The sequence below is a fragment of the Capra hircus genome, chromosome 6, assembly GCF_001704415.2.
Source record: "Capra hircus breed San Clemente chromosome 6, ASM170441v1, whole genome shotgun sequence".
Lineage (NCBI taxonomy): Eukaryota > Metazoa > Chordata > Mammalia > Artiodactyla > Bovidae > Capra > Capra hircus.
The window spans coordinates 21,650,801-21,668,809 of NC_030813.1; the positions used below are offsets into that span (position 1 = coordinate 21,650,801).

Sequence of the window (18,009 nt, forward strand, 5' to 3'; positions counted from 1 at the left end):
CTCAAATTTATTGCTTGAAATGTAAACTATACATGTCTGTATTGCTTTTCTTTGCCTGAAATTTAACAGGGTAAATATACAAAAGAATTGATGATGTTACCAATAACAGTGATAAATTGAATCAGTAATTTTGGTCACATATTATTTATTTTTATTAATATGCTATTAGAGGATATTTCAGTATTTGATATATAATCAAATATTTCAATGTTTCTAATGAACTTACTCAGATAGATGAAAATTCTCATTTTCAATATATTTTATATGAAAAGGGGACAAAAACTAAAATTTTGTGAATATGATATTTTGTTACAAGGAATGAATGTGGTATTTGAATACCCTGTGTGTGTGCATATAAACTGAATGAATTCATAAAACTATGCTATTTGATTAAGCACACATGAATATATATCTTGAGACAATTATGAACTTATTATAAAAATAAAATCTAATATGATCTTCTATAAATATAGTAATAATGGCAGATAGTATTAACCTCAAGGTCTCTGGGATAAGGGGAAAAGGCCAATGTATCATTTCTTATGTAAAATGTCACAGTGTATCTTCCTGAATAAAACAATTATTTCTTCCTAACATCATTTACTGCACAAATTAACTTCTAAAATTACCATTTTCAATGCAAAATAAATTTCACCTATAAATAACAAACCCAATAAAATAAAACTTTATTTCTGAAAGGTCACATTTTTAGAAGTCAAATGTGCTCTTAAATAATTCAATATCCAATTTAGGGTTGTTACTTTCATATTATATATATAAAGAACTGGCCTGTTCAGCATTATTATTCCATTAACATACACTTGTTATAGGCAAAGAGTCGGACATGACTGAGCAACTTCTCGTTCTTTCTCTCTTTAAATAGTTAAAGATAGGAGCCGTGCAAGGGAGAAGTAAAAGGTGAAGCTGAAGAAGCAAACAGGACCCCAATAATAAAGAGTCTTGTTGCTTTCCACTGAAAGACTTTTTAGCAGGGAAATGATTGATCTAATTTATGTTTAGAAAGATCTATCTAAACCATTGTAAAAAATAGTTGACAGGAAGAGTATTAACTAAAATCAGCAGTGATCCATTCACTAGAGTTATCCATTACGAGTCTGTCACAGAATCCACAGAAGAAATAATAAGATTGAAAATAGGAATCCACCAGTGGATACTTTCAGTCTTTCAATCTCTATTATTCCATAGATGTAAGAACTAGTAAGAATGCTGAATCCATTATACTGGAGTCAGTAAGTGATTGAATTTGTGGAATAAGGGGAGAAAGAGAAATGCAAAGAAATCTAGAATAATTTCCTAGTTTCAACTGTGAAAAATTAAATTCAGCCAGATTTATTTCCTCATCAACATGGGAAAAATGGAAAGAATGGGATTAAGACCTTAAAGATGAGTTCAATTTGGGTACTGAAGAGTCTGAAGTGATTGTAGACCATCTGAAGGGACATGTCCAGTAGGTAGCTGAGTATACAAGCACGGGAAATAGGTTTGGTAGACACCATGACTAATGGCAGCAGAGACTTGTATTTGCATAAGGTAGACATCTCAGGGAGAGTAAACAGAGAAACACAAGCAAAGGATCAGGACAGTCATCCTTGAAAACACCAAAAATAAATGGTAGTCAGAGGAAGTAAAGCCTTTACATATTGTTTGGATGTAGGGAGGAAGGAGAAAGCAGCAGATAGTTGTTCCACAGCCTCATAGAGGGAGAGGAAGTTAAGAATGAAGAACTTAATGATAATGCTTTAGGTTACATTGTGAGAAAGTGGGGTGCAGCTGTAAAAAATGTTTTAAAATGTGAAATTGGCCTTGAAATTGGGTGATAGATAGAGGCTGGAAGAATTTTGAGGGATGTGTGTATATGTGTGTTTGTGTGTGTGTGTGTGTGTGTGTGTGTGTGTGTGTATGTGTGTGTTAGTCATTCAGTCATGTCTGCGACTTTATGAATTATAGCCTACTGGGCTCCTCTGTCCATGGAATTCTCTAGGCAAGAATACTGGAGTGGGTTGCCATTCTCTTCTTCAGGAAATTTTTTTTTTTTTCACATATTCAAAGTCTTTTATTTCTGAAATCACACCATTTAGCCACTTCACTTGAGGACATCTGTAAGTTTGGTTCTTTTAAGCCTCAGGGCTGGTTTATATAAGTAGTAGGATAAAGCTAAAATGGCTTCCATTCACACGATGAGCCTCCAAAAATAATTGGCTTCTTTAAGAGGACAATTTCATTTCCCCTTTTGTTTATAACTGATATCTCCAGGAGGAGACAACTGATACTAAGCTGGCTTTAGTTTCTTTCTTTTTTTTTTATTTTTTATTTTTTCATGTATGAACTTTATTTTGTTAAGATAGTTTCCTTCTATTCTTAGTTTATTAAGTGTTTTTATCACACAAGGGTGTTATGTCAAATATCTTTTATACATCAAGAGTTAATCATATGTTTCTTGCCCTTTATTCTGTTTTTTTTAAATTTTTTTTATTTTTTAAATTTTAAAATCTTTAATTCTTACATGCGTTCCCAAACATGAACCCCCCTCCCACCTCCCTCCCCACAACATCTCTCTGGGTCATCCCCATGCACCAGCCCCAAGCATGCTGCACCTTACGTCAGACATGGACTGGCGATTCAATTCTTACATGACAGTATACATGTTAGAATTCCCATTCTCCCAAATCATCCCACCCTCTCCCTCTCCCTCTGAGTCCAAAAGTCCGTTATACACATCTGTGTCTTTTTTCCTGTCTTGCATACAGGGTCGTCATTGCCATCTTCCTAAATTCCATATATATGTGTTAGTATACTGTATTGGTGTTTTTCTTTCTGGCTTACTTCACTCTGTATAATTGGCTCCAGTTTCATCCATCTCATCAGAACTGATTCAAATGAATTCTTTTTAACGGCTAAGTAATACTCCATTGCGTATATGTACCACAGATTTCTTATCCATTCATCTGCTGATGGACATCTAGGTTGTTTCCATGTCCTGGCTATTATAAACAGTGCTGCGATGAACATTGGGGTACATGTGTCTCTTTCAATTCTGGTTTCCTCGGTGTGTATGCCCAGCAGTGGGATTGCTGGGTCATAAGGCAGTTCTATTTGCAATTTTTTAAGGAATCTCCACACTGTTCTCCATAGTGGCTGTACTAGTTTGCATTCCCACCAACAGTGTAGGAGGGTTCCCTTTTCTCTACACCCTCTCCAGCATTTATTGCTTGCAGATTTTTGGATCGCAGCCATTCTGACTGGTGTGAAGTGGTACCTCATTGTGGTTTTGATTTGCATTTCTCTAATAATGAGTGATGTTGAGCATCTTTTCATGTGTTTGTTAGCCATCTGTATGTCTTCTTTGGAGAAATGTCTATTTAGTTCTTTGGCCCATTTTTTGATTGGGTCGTTTATTTTTCTGGAATTGAGCTGCAGAAGTTGCTTGTATATTTTTGAGATTAGTTGTTTGTCAGTTGTTTCATTTGCTATTATTTTCTCCCATTCAGACGGCTGTCTTTTCACCGTGCTTATAGTTTCCTTTGTTGTGCAGATGAGGTATATGGTAGTAAAAACCTAGATTGCTTTGAAGAGACTGTTAGAAATATGGTTGAAGAGACTTCCTTGATGGTCCAGTAGTTACTGCTTCACCTTCAAATATAGGGGGCATTCCAATCCCTGGTCTGGAAGCTAAGATCCCACATGCCTCTTGGCCAAAAAACATAAACACAAAAACAGAAGCAATATTGTAACAAATTCAGTAAAGACTTCAAAAATGGTAAAAAAAAAAAAAAGAAAAGAAAGAAAGAAAGAAAGAAAGAAAAGAAATATGATTGTACAAGGTGATTCTGATGAGATCTCAGAAGAAAATAAGGAATAAGTTACTGGAAATTGGAGGAAAGTTTCCAATTTGTTATGTTTGTTATAAACTTGGCTGAATGGAAATTTGCTTTTGAGTGGAGCATAGAACTTGTAACCGACAAACTTGGATATTTATCTGAGGAGATTTCCAAGAAAAGCATGGAAGTTCAGGCTTGGTTTCTACTTGCTACTTGTAATAAAATGCAAGTGTTAACTTGGAGAAAGCCCTGCTAAGCAACAAGGAGCTAGAAAACGAGGATTTTATAAAATTCTCAGCCTGTCCATATGGTAAAAAATGAGAATAGTGCGCTTTGGAGAAAACACCAAGAATGTGGCTGGACAAACTTCTGGGAAGATTAGGCATGTGATGGATCCAAACAGTCATCTTAGCAGAAACACTGCCATCTTGGACTGAAGCAGAGAGACAGGATGAAATGAAGAAGGGCATTTGGACTTTTGAAATTCTGTTGGTAGGAAACAAGAAATAAACTAGTAGAGATACGAGACTGTAAATGTATGTTGTCTTTCCAGAAAAGGAAAGAAACATCACTCAACCATCCTGCTGGTTGAGTGGTCAGCAAAATGGCACCTCCTCACTTCTAGAGCATAGGGCTACCCTCTCCTTGAGCCCACAGGATGGGAAAACCTCGAGCTAAAATGGCAGGACTACCACTAAGAGCCCAAGGCAGGAACAAATAGGGCCTTGGTTGACCCAGAATCTAGGACCGATGGAATCTGCAGACCCAGAGGACAGAGCATCAAGCAACACAAGTAATTTTCATGCCTTATATCTAATGGATTTTGCTTGCTTGATTGTGAATTTTCTTTAAAACTGTGATTCCTTAATTCCTTCCATTATCTCCCTTTTCAGAGGGGAATGCCTATTTCATGCCTGCCCCACCATTGTGTTTTTTAAATAATTATGTATTTGGGGCTGTAATGGTCTTCACTGCTGCATGAGTCTTTTTTTAGTGTGGTAACCAGGGACTTTATTTTGGGGGGCTCAAAAATCACTGCAAATGGTGACTGCAGCCATGAAATTAAAAGACACTAACTCCTTGGAAGAAAAGTTATGACCAACCTAGACAGCATATTCAAAAGCAGAGACATTATTTTGGCAACAAAGGTCCATCTGGTCAAGGCTATGGTTTTTCCTGTGGTCATGTATGGATGTGAGAGTTGGACTGTGAAGAAAGCTGAGTGCTGAAGAATTGATGCTTTGGAACTGTGGTGTTGGAGAAGACTCTTGAGAGTCCCTTGGACTGCAAGGAGATCCAACCAGTCCATTCTGAAGGAGATCAGCCCTGGGATTTCTTTGGAAGGAATGATGCTAAAGCTGAAACTCCAGTACTTTGGCCACCTCATGTGAAGAGTTGACTCATTGGAAAAGACTCTGATGCTGGGAGGGATTGAGGGCAGGAGGAGAAGGGGACAACCGAGGATGAGATGGCTGGATGGCATCACGGACTCGATGGACGTGAGTCTGAGTGAACTCCGGGAGTTGGTGATGGACAGGGAGGCCTGGCGTGCTGTGATTCATGGGGTCGCAAAGAGTCGGACACGACTGAGCGACTGAACTGAACTGAGCTGAACCAGGGACCACTCTGTAGTTGCGGTGCCCAGGCTTCTCTCACTGCAGTGGCTTCTCCCTGGTTGCAGAGCACAGGCTCTGGGCACACGGGCTTCAGCAGCTGTGGCGTGTGGGCTCAGCAGTTGCAATCTTGGGCTCTACAGCACAGACTCAGTAGTTGTGGCACAGTGACAGCTGATTCGTAGCTTGTGGATTCTTCCCAGACCAGAGACCAAACCCATCTCACTGGCAGGCAGACTCTTTACCACTGAGCCACTATGGAAGCCCCCACCACTGTATCTTAAAAACAGATCACTTGCTTTCTAGTTTCAAAGATCCATAAATGGAGAGGAATTTTGCTGCATGACAGACTATACATAGAATCTTATGCATTTCTGATAATGATAAAATTTGGAGCTTTTTGAGTTAATATTTAATAAGATTTTGGACTTGACATTGGAATAGGTAAAACTTTGGGGCATGTTGGGTTAAAATGAATATATTTATACAGATGAAGACATTGTTTGGAAATAGGGTCTTTGCAGATGTAAGCAAATTAAGATGAGGTATGATGGCTTGGGGTTTCCCTTAGGCCAATGACTAATGTCTTTATAAGAAAAGGATGATTTGGACACAGAACAACATATAGGGATGTGATGTAAAGACATACAAGTTTATCATGTGATGACAGGCGGAGATTGGAGTAATATATCTACAAACCCAGAAACACTGAAGATTGACAACAACCAACAGATACTAGGAGAGAGACATGGAACAGACTCTCCCTCAGAGCTTCCGGAAGAAAAAAACGACCTTGTTCACGTCCTGATTTCAGATTTCTAACCTCTCAAACTGTGAGAAAATAAGTGCTGTTGTAGGCCATTCTGGTTGTGGTGATGTGTTACGACAGCCCTAAGAAGCTAATGCAAATGTCAAATGCTAATGCTGCAGAGAGATCAAGAACGTTAAGGATGGAAAGTGGAAACTTGTTTAACATGCAGTTCGCAAAGAGTTGGACATGACTGAGCAACTGATCTGAACTGAACTGACACAACAGTATTAAGTATTTTCATACCTATAGCTATGGTGAGTGATGAAGTGGAAATATTAAATTTAGATATTTTGTTTAAAAATTTCATCTAGAAACAAAAGAATAGAGAAAACAGTGGTAACCAAGATGGAATGTAATCAGGAAAAGGGCTATTTAATATAGATCCTTAAATATGCCTCAATCTTCAAGAAAAGTAAGTGTTTAAGAGAGAGATAGGATAGGAATTGTTGAAAGAACACAGAACACAGATGAAAGAAGATAAATCACTTTCACAGAGACAATAAATTCCTAAAAGATGGATGGAATGCACAGAAATGTGAAATTCTTCTGTCAGATACTTTGGAAACAACATAATTTGTTAAACCCAAAGAGGAAGATGGAGAAGAAAGAGAATTGAAGAATGGCTGGGAACCGATCAGAGACCCACATGGAAAGGTGTCTGGTAGACAGCAAATATTGCTGAGTAGCTGTCTGCACAATTAACTGGAGATGATCTACTATTGATTAATTGGTGGGTTGCCAGCTATACTGAGCAGTCTGATTTTAGGAGCCCAAAACTCAGAAGGTGGAAATGACCCAGTGTAATTGCAAAGCAGGTGCAATGAAATAATAAAGGGAAACCAATAAAGCGAGTGTCAAAGGGTAGGCTTATCAGGAAATGATACTGATGAAAAAGAATATCTCAATATAATGGGGAATAATGAACATATTGAAACTAAAAGTGCTGGAGAACTGTCAAAAAGATTATTGTCAGAGACAGAAATCTGGAAATTTGACAACCTTTCCTTTCTGAAAATAACTCCTTCACTAGCCAGCAACAGTACCTGAAATTCTATCCTGAAATGTTTATTTTGGGGAGGCCTGTTAAAAATAAAAATATAAGCATGAAATACACCATATTGTTTCCTTGAGTTGTAAGAGAGAAAAAAAATAATACATGGCCAGGATCCATTCTATTAATATAAATTGTTAGCAAATTAATGGGGTACATCACCAGTAAGTATTATAAATAAAAATATGGAGAGTAAATACAATTTGGAAAAATGTAATCTATTATACACAGTATAATAGGCAAACATTTCTTGGTTATTAGGAACAAACTATAAGCAGTCACATAAATGATCATAATTTGCATTACATTTATTCAATCAAACCAAGATTTACACACTAAATCTAAAACCTATTAATGTCTCCTACAGTACCATGCTTGGATTACTTCCCAGGATCCTCAGATATTTCCATAGGCACATACTCAAACATACTTCCAGGTTCTAGGTGTGGGAGAATTGGATACCTCTCTAAGTCACCTTCTAGTATGTTAGAAGGTGTATCTTGGCCTCTTTGCCACTTTCCTTGGTAGTTCAAGGCTAAGACTTTTGGAGTTCTTCAGGTAAGGGAAAGAGGATGAGGAAGAATTAGGAAATCAGCAGAGTGGGCTCAGATAAGGGCAGCATTCAGATTCTGGAGCTATGATAGCCAGATTATTCAACAAATTCTCTTAGTTGGAAAACCTTCTCCTTAACCATTATCCCCTAAGCCTTCCTATTTTTCAAGGCATAAGCTTCTGCTAAGTCTATCCTTATTTTAGCACTTCAATTTATCCTCACAAAGAAAAGTTTTAGGCAAAGTTAAAAGAATCCAGTGGGCACAACATCCACCTCCTTGGTGACATAGTTCCATTGGTCTCTGTGCCTTTCCATTCTATTACTCATGATTCTCACCTCAAAGTCAAAAATACTATTAGACTGCAGGTTCTGTGAAGACAGGGTTCGTATCTAGTTGTTTCACTGCTATATCCCTAGTATTTGGTATAGCTTCCGGAAAGAAGCCAAGAGAACACACTGGTCATAGCAAACACCCTTTTCCAACAACACAAGAAAAGACTCTACGTATGGACATCACCAGATGATCAACATGGAAACCAGATTGATTATATTCTTTGCAGCCAAAAATGAAGAAGCTCTATACAGTCAGCAAAAACAAGACCACGAGCTGACTGTGGCTCAGATTATGAACTCCTTATAGCCAAATTCAGACTTAAATTGAAGAAAGTAGGGAAAATCACTAGACCATTCAGGTATGACCTAAATCAAATCCCTTATGATTATACAGTGGAAGTGAGAAATAGATTTAAGGGTCTAGATCTGATGCCTGATGAACTATGGATGGAGGTTTGTGACATTGTACAGGAGACAGGGATCAAGACCATCCCCATGGAAAAGAAATGCAAACAAGCAAAATGGCTGTCTGGGGAGGCCTTACAAATAGCTGTGAAAAGAAGAGAAGCGAAAAGCAAAGGAGAAAAGGAAAGACAAAAGCATCTGAATGCAGAGTTCCAAAGATAGAAAGAAGAGATAAGAAAGTCTTCCTCAGCAATCAATGCAAAGAAATAGAGGAAAACAACAGAATGGGAAAGACTAGAGATCTCCTCAAGAAAATTAGAGATACCAAGGGAACATTTCATGCAAAGATGGGCTCGATAAAGGACAGAAATGGTATGGACCTAACAGAAGCAGAAGATATTAAGAAGAGGTGGCAAGAATACACAGAAGAACTGTACAAAAAAATCTTCATGACCAAGATAATCACGATGGTGTGATCACTCACCTAGAGCCAGACATCCTGGAATGTGAAGTCAAGTGGGCCTTGGAAAGCATCACTACGAACAAAGCTAGGGGAGGTGACGGAATTCCAGTTGAGCTATTTCAAATCCTGAAAGATGACGCTGTGAAAGTGCTGCACTCAATATGCCAGCAAATTTGGAAACCTCGGCAGTGGCCACAGGACTGGAAAAGGTCAGTTTTCTTTCCAATCCCAAAGAAAAGCAATGCCAAAGAATTCTCAAACTACCATACAACTGCACTCATCTCACATGCTAATAAATTAATGCTCAAAATTCTCCAAGACAGGCTTCAGCGATACGTGAACCATGAACTTCCAGATGTTCAAGCTGGTTTTAGAAAAGGCAGAGGAACCAGAGATCAAATTGCCAACATCCTCTGGATCATGGAAAAACCAAGAGAGTTCCAGAAAAATATCTATTTCTGCTTTATTGACTATGCCAAAGCCTTTGACTATGTGGATCACAAGAAACTGTGGAAAATTCTGAAAGAGATGGGAATATCAGACCACCTGACCTGCCTCTTGAGAAATCTGTATTCAGGTCAGGAAGCAACAGTTAGAACTGGACATGGAGCAACAGACTGGTTCCAAATTGGGAAAGGAGTAAGAAAAGGCTGTATATTGTCCACCCTGTTTATTTAACTTATATGCAGAGTACATCATAAGAAACACTGGGCTGGAAGAAGCACAAGCCGGAATCAAGTTTGCCGGGAGAAATATCAATAACCTCAGATATGCAGATGACAGCACCCTTATGGCAGAAAGTGAAAAGGAACTAAAAAGCCTCCTGATGAAAGTGAAAGAGGAGAGTGAAACAGTTGGCTTAAAGCTCAAAGTTCAGAAACCAAAGATCATGGCATCTGGTCCCATCACTTCATGGGAACAGATGGGGAAACAGTGGAAACAGTGTCAGACTTTATTTTGGGGAGCTCCAAAATCATTGCAGTTGGTGATTGCAGCCATGAAATTAAAAGACGCTTACTCCTTGGAAGAAAATTTATGACCGACCCAGATAGCATATTGAAAAGCAGAGACATTACTTTGCCAATAAAGGTCCATCTAGTCAAGGCTATGATTTTTCCAGTGGTCATGTATGGATGTGAGAGTTGGACTGTGAAGAAAGCTGAGTGCCGAACAATTGATGCTTTTGAACTGTGGTGTTGGAGAAGACTCAAGGAGATCCAACCAGTCCATTCTAAAGGAGATCAGCCCTGGGTGTCCTTTGGAAGGACAGATGCTAAAGCTGAAACTCCAGTACTTTAGCCACCTCATGCGAAGAGTTGACTCATTGCAAAAGACCCTGATGCTGGGAGGGATTGGGGGCAGGAGGAGAAGGGGATGACAGAGGATGAGATGGCTGGATGGCATCACCGACTCTATGAACGTGAGTTTGAGTGAATTCTGAGAGTTGGTAATGGACAGGGAAGCCTGGCATGTTGCAATTCATGGGGTCACAAAGAGTCGGACACAACCGATCGACTGAACTGAACTGAAAAGAAGTACACTCAATACACGTTGAAGGAATGATTGAAGCAATGCATGAACAATAACTACTCTACTGGGACACAAGGAAAGTCTTTCTATATAAGGCAGATCTAAAAGGAAAGCTATGACCTGGATCCCTCTCTTCTTCTGAAAGAAAACAACTTTTTAAATGCCTTTTATTGTATCTTCTCCTAATTCCATTGCCAATCATTTTCTGTCATATCACTTCTACTATTGTGTAAGTACAATGAGGACAAAATTACAGACTTATGATGATCTGTATGGATAAGTAACTGGAGAAGGAAATGGTAACCCAATCAAGTATTCTTGCCTGGGAAAGCCCATGGACAGAGAAGCCTGGCAGGCTACAGTCCATGGGGTTGCAAAGAGTTGGACACGACTAAAGCAACTAACACTTACAGATAAGTAAAACAGTAGTGTAAACTGAATACATTTTTACACAAATAAGTAACTTTTATGCATATTTTGATCAAATATTTAAAGTTATAATTACCAAACCACAACATGGTCCATTTCATAATCTTGATAAATGGTGTGTGTCATATGAAAGAACTTTAAAAAAATTCTTCCTTAATTTCATTAGGGAAGGAAGACTTTCATTTTAACTTAAGTAATTTCAAGATGGTAAATTGACAGAAAGAAGTAATTTGCCTTTCAAAAGAAAACAATTTAATTTAGAATTAATTAGCAGGAAGTGTGGAATCTGTTAACTTATGATTTATCACGCACGTTTCTCAGGTCTTTCTGGGAAGAAATAGAAAATAATAACCTCTAATAATTATCATTTTTAGCATGCATTTATTTTGAAGCAGTGTTGTGCCCACAGAATTATTATTAGGGTGCCTCAAATTTATTTCTATAGACTAAATTTTTGTCATAAAAACTATAAGAAAGAGAATATTATTCATCACCCTAAGTCCATATATGCAATAATTAGGGTTTTTAAGGAATAGGTACTTACACCAAAGAAGTGTTCACAAATCACAAGCTATATTCTCTTGAAGCAAATCAAACTTGCTTTCCAATACATCTTATCTGAAAATGTTTGGCTGTAATGCATATTGTAACAAGAGAGAAGGGCACTAACATTTATTGAGGTCTCTCTCCTGCTTGGTGTTGTTGAAAGGCTGTTGTCATCCCCCTGTTTACCCTGAAATTAAGATTTAAAAAAAAAATCTTCACTTTCAAGTGAAGAAATCAAGGCACAAGGAGTTCAAGTTGGGGAAAAAAAAGCTCAAATAGGAGGAGAAAGATTTCAAGCGTTTTGGGGAGATTGCTAAAATACATGTAACCCTAAATCCCTTCCACAAGAGACTAAGATAAAAGAGAGTCTTGGCTCTGGAACATCCTGATAAATGGCTGGTGAGATCCACCTAAGCACAGACTCCAGCTCACACTCCACAGAACACTCCAGCTCACCTGCTGTCAGCCAAAGCTCATTTGTCTCATTCTCATCAGTGTATCCACATGATCAGGCCCTAAAAGCCCAGGCTCCAAATGTTCAAAACCCTATAGCCCTGTGCACTTATGTAGATTGTTCATAGGATACATTCATCCCAGAGAAATTTAAGTCTTGTCCTTGTGTTTCAAGAAGACCTACATCTCGATATTTCTGATTTACCCTCAGTATGTTGCGGCATTCCAACCAGAGAAGAATCCTCTGGGCCAAAGTCTCTCTCTGCCTGGGGGTTAGGAGAGAGGAGGGGACAAATTTCTGGTGACTGAGATTACAGAAAGAGAGGGAATGGGTGGATTTGGGAAGCAGGAAAAGCAACGGGATCTGAGAAGGGAGAACAGAAACACACAAGCAGAAATTCGAGTGAAATTCCAAAAGCCAGTGGAACAAAGCGAGTGGTTCTCACAGTCCTCAGCTAACTGCACCCACAGGCGATCTTGCCAGAAAAATCTTCTGGGACCTTGCCTATGCCTTAGGGGTGAATGGTTTAATTGGTTTAGAAAATAAAAGTCCACAACACAGCTGAAAGCAGGAACCTCAGCAAAATATCTTGAAGTTAAAAGACGAAGAACAATCTTGTCAAGATTTTAATTACATATAAGAAAGTGCAGCCCTTCCTTGAGCCTGTCAACCCGCCAAGCTCCAGCGAGTAGCGGATGAATGAAACCCAGAGGGCGGGGGTGGAGGAAAGGAGCGCAGTCGTCTTCCAAGAAGGGGTTGTCAGCTCCGCGGCCCCCACAGCGTCACCGAAGCAGAGCCCTGTGAGAGACTATAAAGCTCGCAGCGGCTCCTGAGCCTCAGCGCTTCAGCTGGTGCCCGGGGAACTCCAACAGGAGTGATTCCCGGAGGGTCTCCGCTGGCGCCAGTCCCTAACATCACTTTTTTCAGACTGTCTCATCCTTCCTGCCCGATAGATGCTCGAAGTCGCTTTTGGAGAAAGCTCCTCCTTTCTCCCATCACCTGCAGGGTCAAAGCATCCCTCAACCAGCAAGGGCTGTGGTACCTTCTCCATCTCGATTCGGGGCGGGGCTGAGGTCCGCTCAGCGGCGAAGCGACAGGGAGGCAGAGAAGAACTTCGCGGGAGACGGGCCGGGCTGACGGTGGGTGAGCGAGGGGACTCGGGTTGCACACCCATCGCTATGGCCTCGCTCCCCGTAGCCGCGAACTGGACGGACAGAGGAACGGCCGACGCGGACACCGGGAACCTGAGTGCCGCGCTCGAGACTGGGGCAGCCGCGGGAGAGGCTGAGACTGAGTGGCTGCAACTGCTCGTCCAAGCCGGCAATCTTTCCGCTTCCTTCTCCCCGCTGGGTCTGGCGGCGGCCTCCCCCGCGCCTTCGCAGTCCCGGTCTAACATCACCAACCAGTTTGTGCAGCCGTCCTGGCGCATCGCGCTCTGGTCGCTCGCCTACGGCGTGGTGGTGGCCGTGGCCGTCTTCGGGAATCTCATCGTCATCTGGATCATCCTGGCCCACAAGCGCATGAGGACCGTCACCAACTACTTCCTCGTGAACTTGGCTTTCTCCGACGCCTCCATGGCCGCCTTCAACACCTTGGTCAACTTCATCTATGCGCTGCACAGCGAGTGGTACTTCGGCGCCAACTACTGTCGCTTCCAGAACTTCTTTCCTATCACAGCGGTGTTCGCCAGCATCTACTCTATGACAGCCATTTCGGTGGACAGGTGAGGAGAACACTGGGAGGAAGGGAGGAGGAGGAGGAGGAGGCATTCAGAGAAGCTGGGCAGTGGGATAAGGTTAAAAGGAAATGGTGACAAAATGGATCTGATGAAAGGAAAGTGACTAGGTGAAAGTTCTCAAAGGAGGTCACTAACCTTGGTGGCTCAGAAAATAAACCATCTGCCTGCAATGCAGGAGACCCAGGTTCGATTCCTGGGTTGGGAAGATCCCCAGGAGAAGGAAATGGGAACCCATTTCAATATTCTTGCCTGGAAAATTCCATGGACAGAGGAGCCTGGAGGGCTACAGTCCTTGGGGTCACAGAGTCGGACACGATTGAGTGACTAACACTGATGATGCTGAACCCATTTACAAATGGGTCCATCAATGGCTGAACTTGTTCTGTTACTATGGCCTCCCCCCTCCTACCCTAAACCCCTAATCCCCATTGAGGTCATCTAGAGGGAATGAACAGGGTGAATGAAAGAGATGGGAAAACCTGTCTTTCCAAGTAGGACAAACTCAACTAAAAACACTTAACGCTAGTACATTTTCTCAAATGGCTTCAAACAATTGGCACAAAAATTATGTGACCTTTAACTTGTACTTTGGGGGCTTCCTCCTCTCTGTCAGTCACTATTCTGTCAGAAAAATGAATGCTACCCGCCTCCTCTCTCTGGTTTGCTGATTCTTAGTGCCAGCCATCCTGTACCCGATCCTTGCCCCAAGGCCAGCACCGGTTTGGTCTCCCAGTTATGGAGGATCCAACAGAGGCAATAAGCTCCCTCCAAATGATTGCTATCAGCCAGCAGTTTCTCCAGTTCTTCAGGTTGGCTTTCACTTCCAGTAATCTGTGGAGACCATGAGCTAGGCAAACCCTGTGCCTGGAAGATGGTATCTGACTGATTCAGATGATAGGCAAGAAAAAGCCCAAAGACTAAGTGGTTAGGAAATGAGGCATGCCACTTGATAACTGTTTAAAGATCATCTTTTAGAATGTTCCCCCACCTACTTTGGGAATCCTGAGATTCTTAAGCAATTATAAGAAGCTGGAGAGACATCCAATATTTGTTCTCATAATCCAGTTTATGAAATTTCAGTGTGTGTGTGCTTCCTCATATTGAATATTATGGGCAATGCAGACTGTGTTAAGACAATGGTAAATATCTACCTGTTACTAGTGAAAGTGAAAGTCACTTGATCAGGTTGGACTCTTAGAGACCCCATGGACTATACAGTCTATGGAATTCTCCAGGCCAGAATACTGGAGTGGGTAGCCTTTCCCTTCTCCAGGGGATCTTCCCAACCCAGGGATTGAATCCAGGTCTCCCACATTGTAGGCAGATTCTTTACCAGCTGAGCCACAAGGAAAGCCCAAGAATACTGGAGTGAGTAGCCTATCCCCTCTCCAGCGGATCTTCCTCATCCAGGAACTGAACCGGAGTCTCCTGCGTTGCAAGCAGATTCTTTACCAACTGAGCTATCAGGGAAGCCCTGTTACTGATGGTTATACTTTAATTCAATATTATGCTAAAAATGAACCACACCAGTAGCTTTTAGTCTCCATTTTGTGATTGGCAGTTTGCATGGGGATGATGGGGGTGGGGGAGGTGAAGTGACTTTAAATTCAAGTATCAATGTTTTCATCCATGAAAAGGAAAGAATACTTTTTTCTATATTAACAAACGTGTTTAAAAATAAAATGGAGCTTAATATTAATTCTTACTACATTAAGTCACCATTATGAAAAAAAATAAGAAAAAAATGACTTTTTTCCATCAGTCCATCCTCTGTGTTTATTGTTTTGAAATTGAAGGTATTGAAGGCATAAAGCTTTAGAAACAATTTTCAAATGCCAGGCCCATGGGTTTAAATCGAAGGAGCAGTGGTTAGTTACCACTGACTAGGATATGTAAGCACAAAACCACATTTTTTTAAGCCTCTGAAACTGCCAGTCTTCTTTTCCCCTCTATCTCTAGTTTTCAAGTATCTCACTCCTTCATTTTTGTAGGCACAAAGGTGAGTACGAAGAAGAAACAAAGTCAGTTCCAAGTTAGAAAACAGGTGAAACCACCTCTAATCTTGCTCCACTGATCGAGAAAGGAATGTTTCTTTGGTTTGAGCATCTGTCTTTAGTTTTGTTATGGTTTGATTTATTCTTTGCTCTAATCTGGAGGAGATATGCATTAGCATATCAGATTATAAGATTCTCACAATGTCCTTAAAATGTTAATGATACATTATGAAATTTGATGAAAATGTAGTGTGTGAAGGCTGTGAGGGGAAAAACATTTAGTGTTTCAAATTTGTGAGGGGAAAGAAAGGTCATTTTCCCAGTTACTTTCTGCCAATATTTATATAAAATCTGAAATAACATGGGAGTTATTCTAATTGATAATGTAATGCTATTTCATCACATTCACTAGTTTGAAATCAATGAATGTTTTACTACTTATACTTTACTATTTCCTTACTAGAAAACATTATTCAATTACCAAAACTACTCAAAATTTAGGCTCATACAATTTGCAATAAAATCTGAGGCATATTCAGTGCAATATGCTTGAAGAAATTTTAGTTCCCAATATAATTAAAACTTTATTGAAATAATCATAAAATTACATAAGCCCTAATTAGATCTTAATTGGTAAAGGATTACATCATTTAGACTGTGATAGTAACACTTGGCTTATTGAATTGTGAGTGTTTTCTATTCCCATTTTTTTCTTAGATTATATTCCATTATAGGTTATTACAGGATATTGAGTATAATTTCCCATGTGCTGTCTTGTGCTAATTTGCTTCAGTCATGCTGGACTCTTTGTGAACCTATGGACTGTAGCCCACCAGGCTCCTCTGTACATGGGATTCTCCAGGCAAGAAAACTGGAGTGGATTGCCATGCTCTCCTCCAGGGGATCTTTCTAGCCCGGGGGCTGAACCCATGTCTCTTATGTCTCCTGCATTGACAGATGGGTTCTTTACCACTAGTGCTACCTGGGAAGCCCCTCTATTCCCATTTAACATAAACTGAATTGTGTCTTCCCAGCCTAAATAAAAAATGTATTGAACTCACTGTATCCCTCTCCGTGTGTGTGCTCAGTCGTGTCCGACTCTTTGTGACCCCATGGACTGTAGCCTGAAAGCTTCTCTGTCCATGGGATTTTCCAGGCAGGAATACAGGAGTGGGCTTCCCTTTCCTCCTCCGAGGGATCTTCCTGACCTTGCATCTCTGTGTCTCCTGCACTGGCAGATGGATGCTTCACAACTAGAGCCCTTGTGTCCGTCTGCCTAAAATCAAAAAGATCTTCTGAGGTTTAAAACTACTTCAGCTTTGACCCAGGCACTTATGGCTTTGCTTCAGCTGTAGCAAAATGCTTACAACCTCCTCTGACCTCAGAAATCTTAGACCGGAAAAGGATTGCAGATCCTCCCTAATGAACATTTGTATTTTACACATGGAAAACCTCAAACCAACAGTCACACATTTTGAATAAAAACTCTGTGTTTTCCTTTAAGTATTTTGCACTCATTCTGCACTGGAAGAATTGCTTGACTTCTAACTTTACATTTTTAATGTAATTAATAATTCTACTAAAGATTTGAATGTGAGTTCACAGGTTCTGATCTTATCCTGAAACATCCTATCCATTTGCTTTGTTAGAAATTCTTGCAAATCTTATATATGTTCTATAGACCAAAACATCATCTTTAAGTTCTACACAGTTCCTTCTTGCCTATAAGGCTACTTCATCATCCTTACACACACACAAACGCGCGCGCACACACGCACACAGTGGAATTAGTGCCAACGAAGAGTCACTGTTTGTCTCCACTATCCTTCCGAAATTTGCCATTTTGAAATGTAACATTTGAACACAACTTTTATCTGAAAGATGTTCGGCTATCACAGGATCACACAGTAGCGCTTCAAACCACTGCAGTCCACTCCAGGACCCTACTGTTCTTAACTTCTACACTTTCTTATGACTCCTAACTAGTTGTGATAACTATAGGTTAATATTAAAATTTAGCACTTGTCTATGCTATATATTTTAAATGTCTATATAAAATATCTCACATATATTTACCTAAGTTGTAACTGAGAATGCTAGAATTTTAACTGAGATGTTAGAAAATTATTAATAGAACAGTTAATATAATAGAAATATTATCTTTTTAAGTATATGGTATATACCACTTGATAAATAGGGATATTAGAAAATATTTTCTTCCATTTTCTAAGCACATTTTTAAGTTAAGTT

The 18,009-nt window shown here is 40.0% G+C and overlaps 1 protein-coding gene across 1 annotated transcript in view; it reads left to right on the forward strand.

Annotated features, from left to right (window-relative positions):
* Nucleotides 12,642-18,009, forward strand: part of TACR3 (tachykinin receptor 3) — a 71,948-nt gene continuing 66,580 nt past the window's right edge. The window contains exon 1 of the mRNA XM_018049248.1: nt 12,642-13,750. Coding sequence (XP_017904737.1) covers nt 12,981-13,750 — 770 coding nt within the window. The 5' untranslated portion in view covers nt 12,642-12,980. The remainder of the gene's footprint in view (nt 13,751-18,009) is intronic.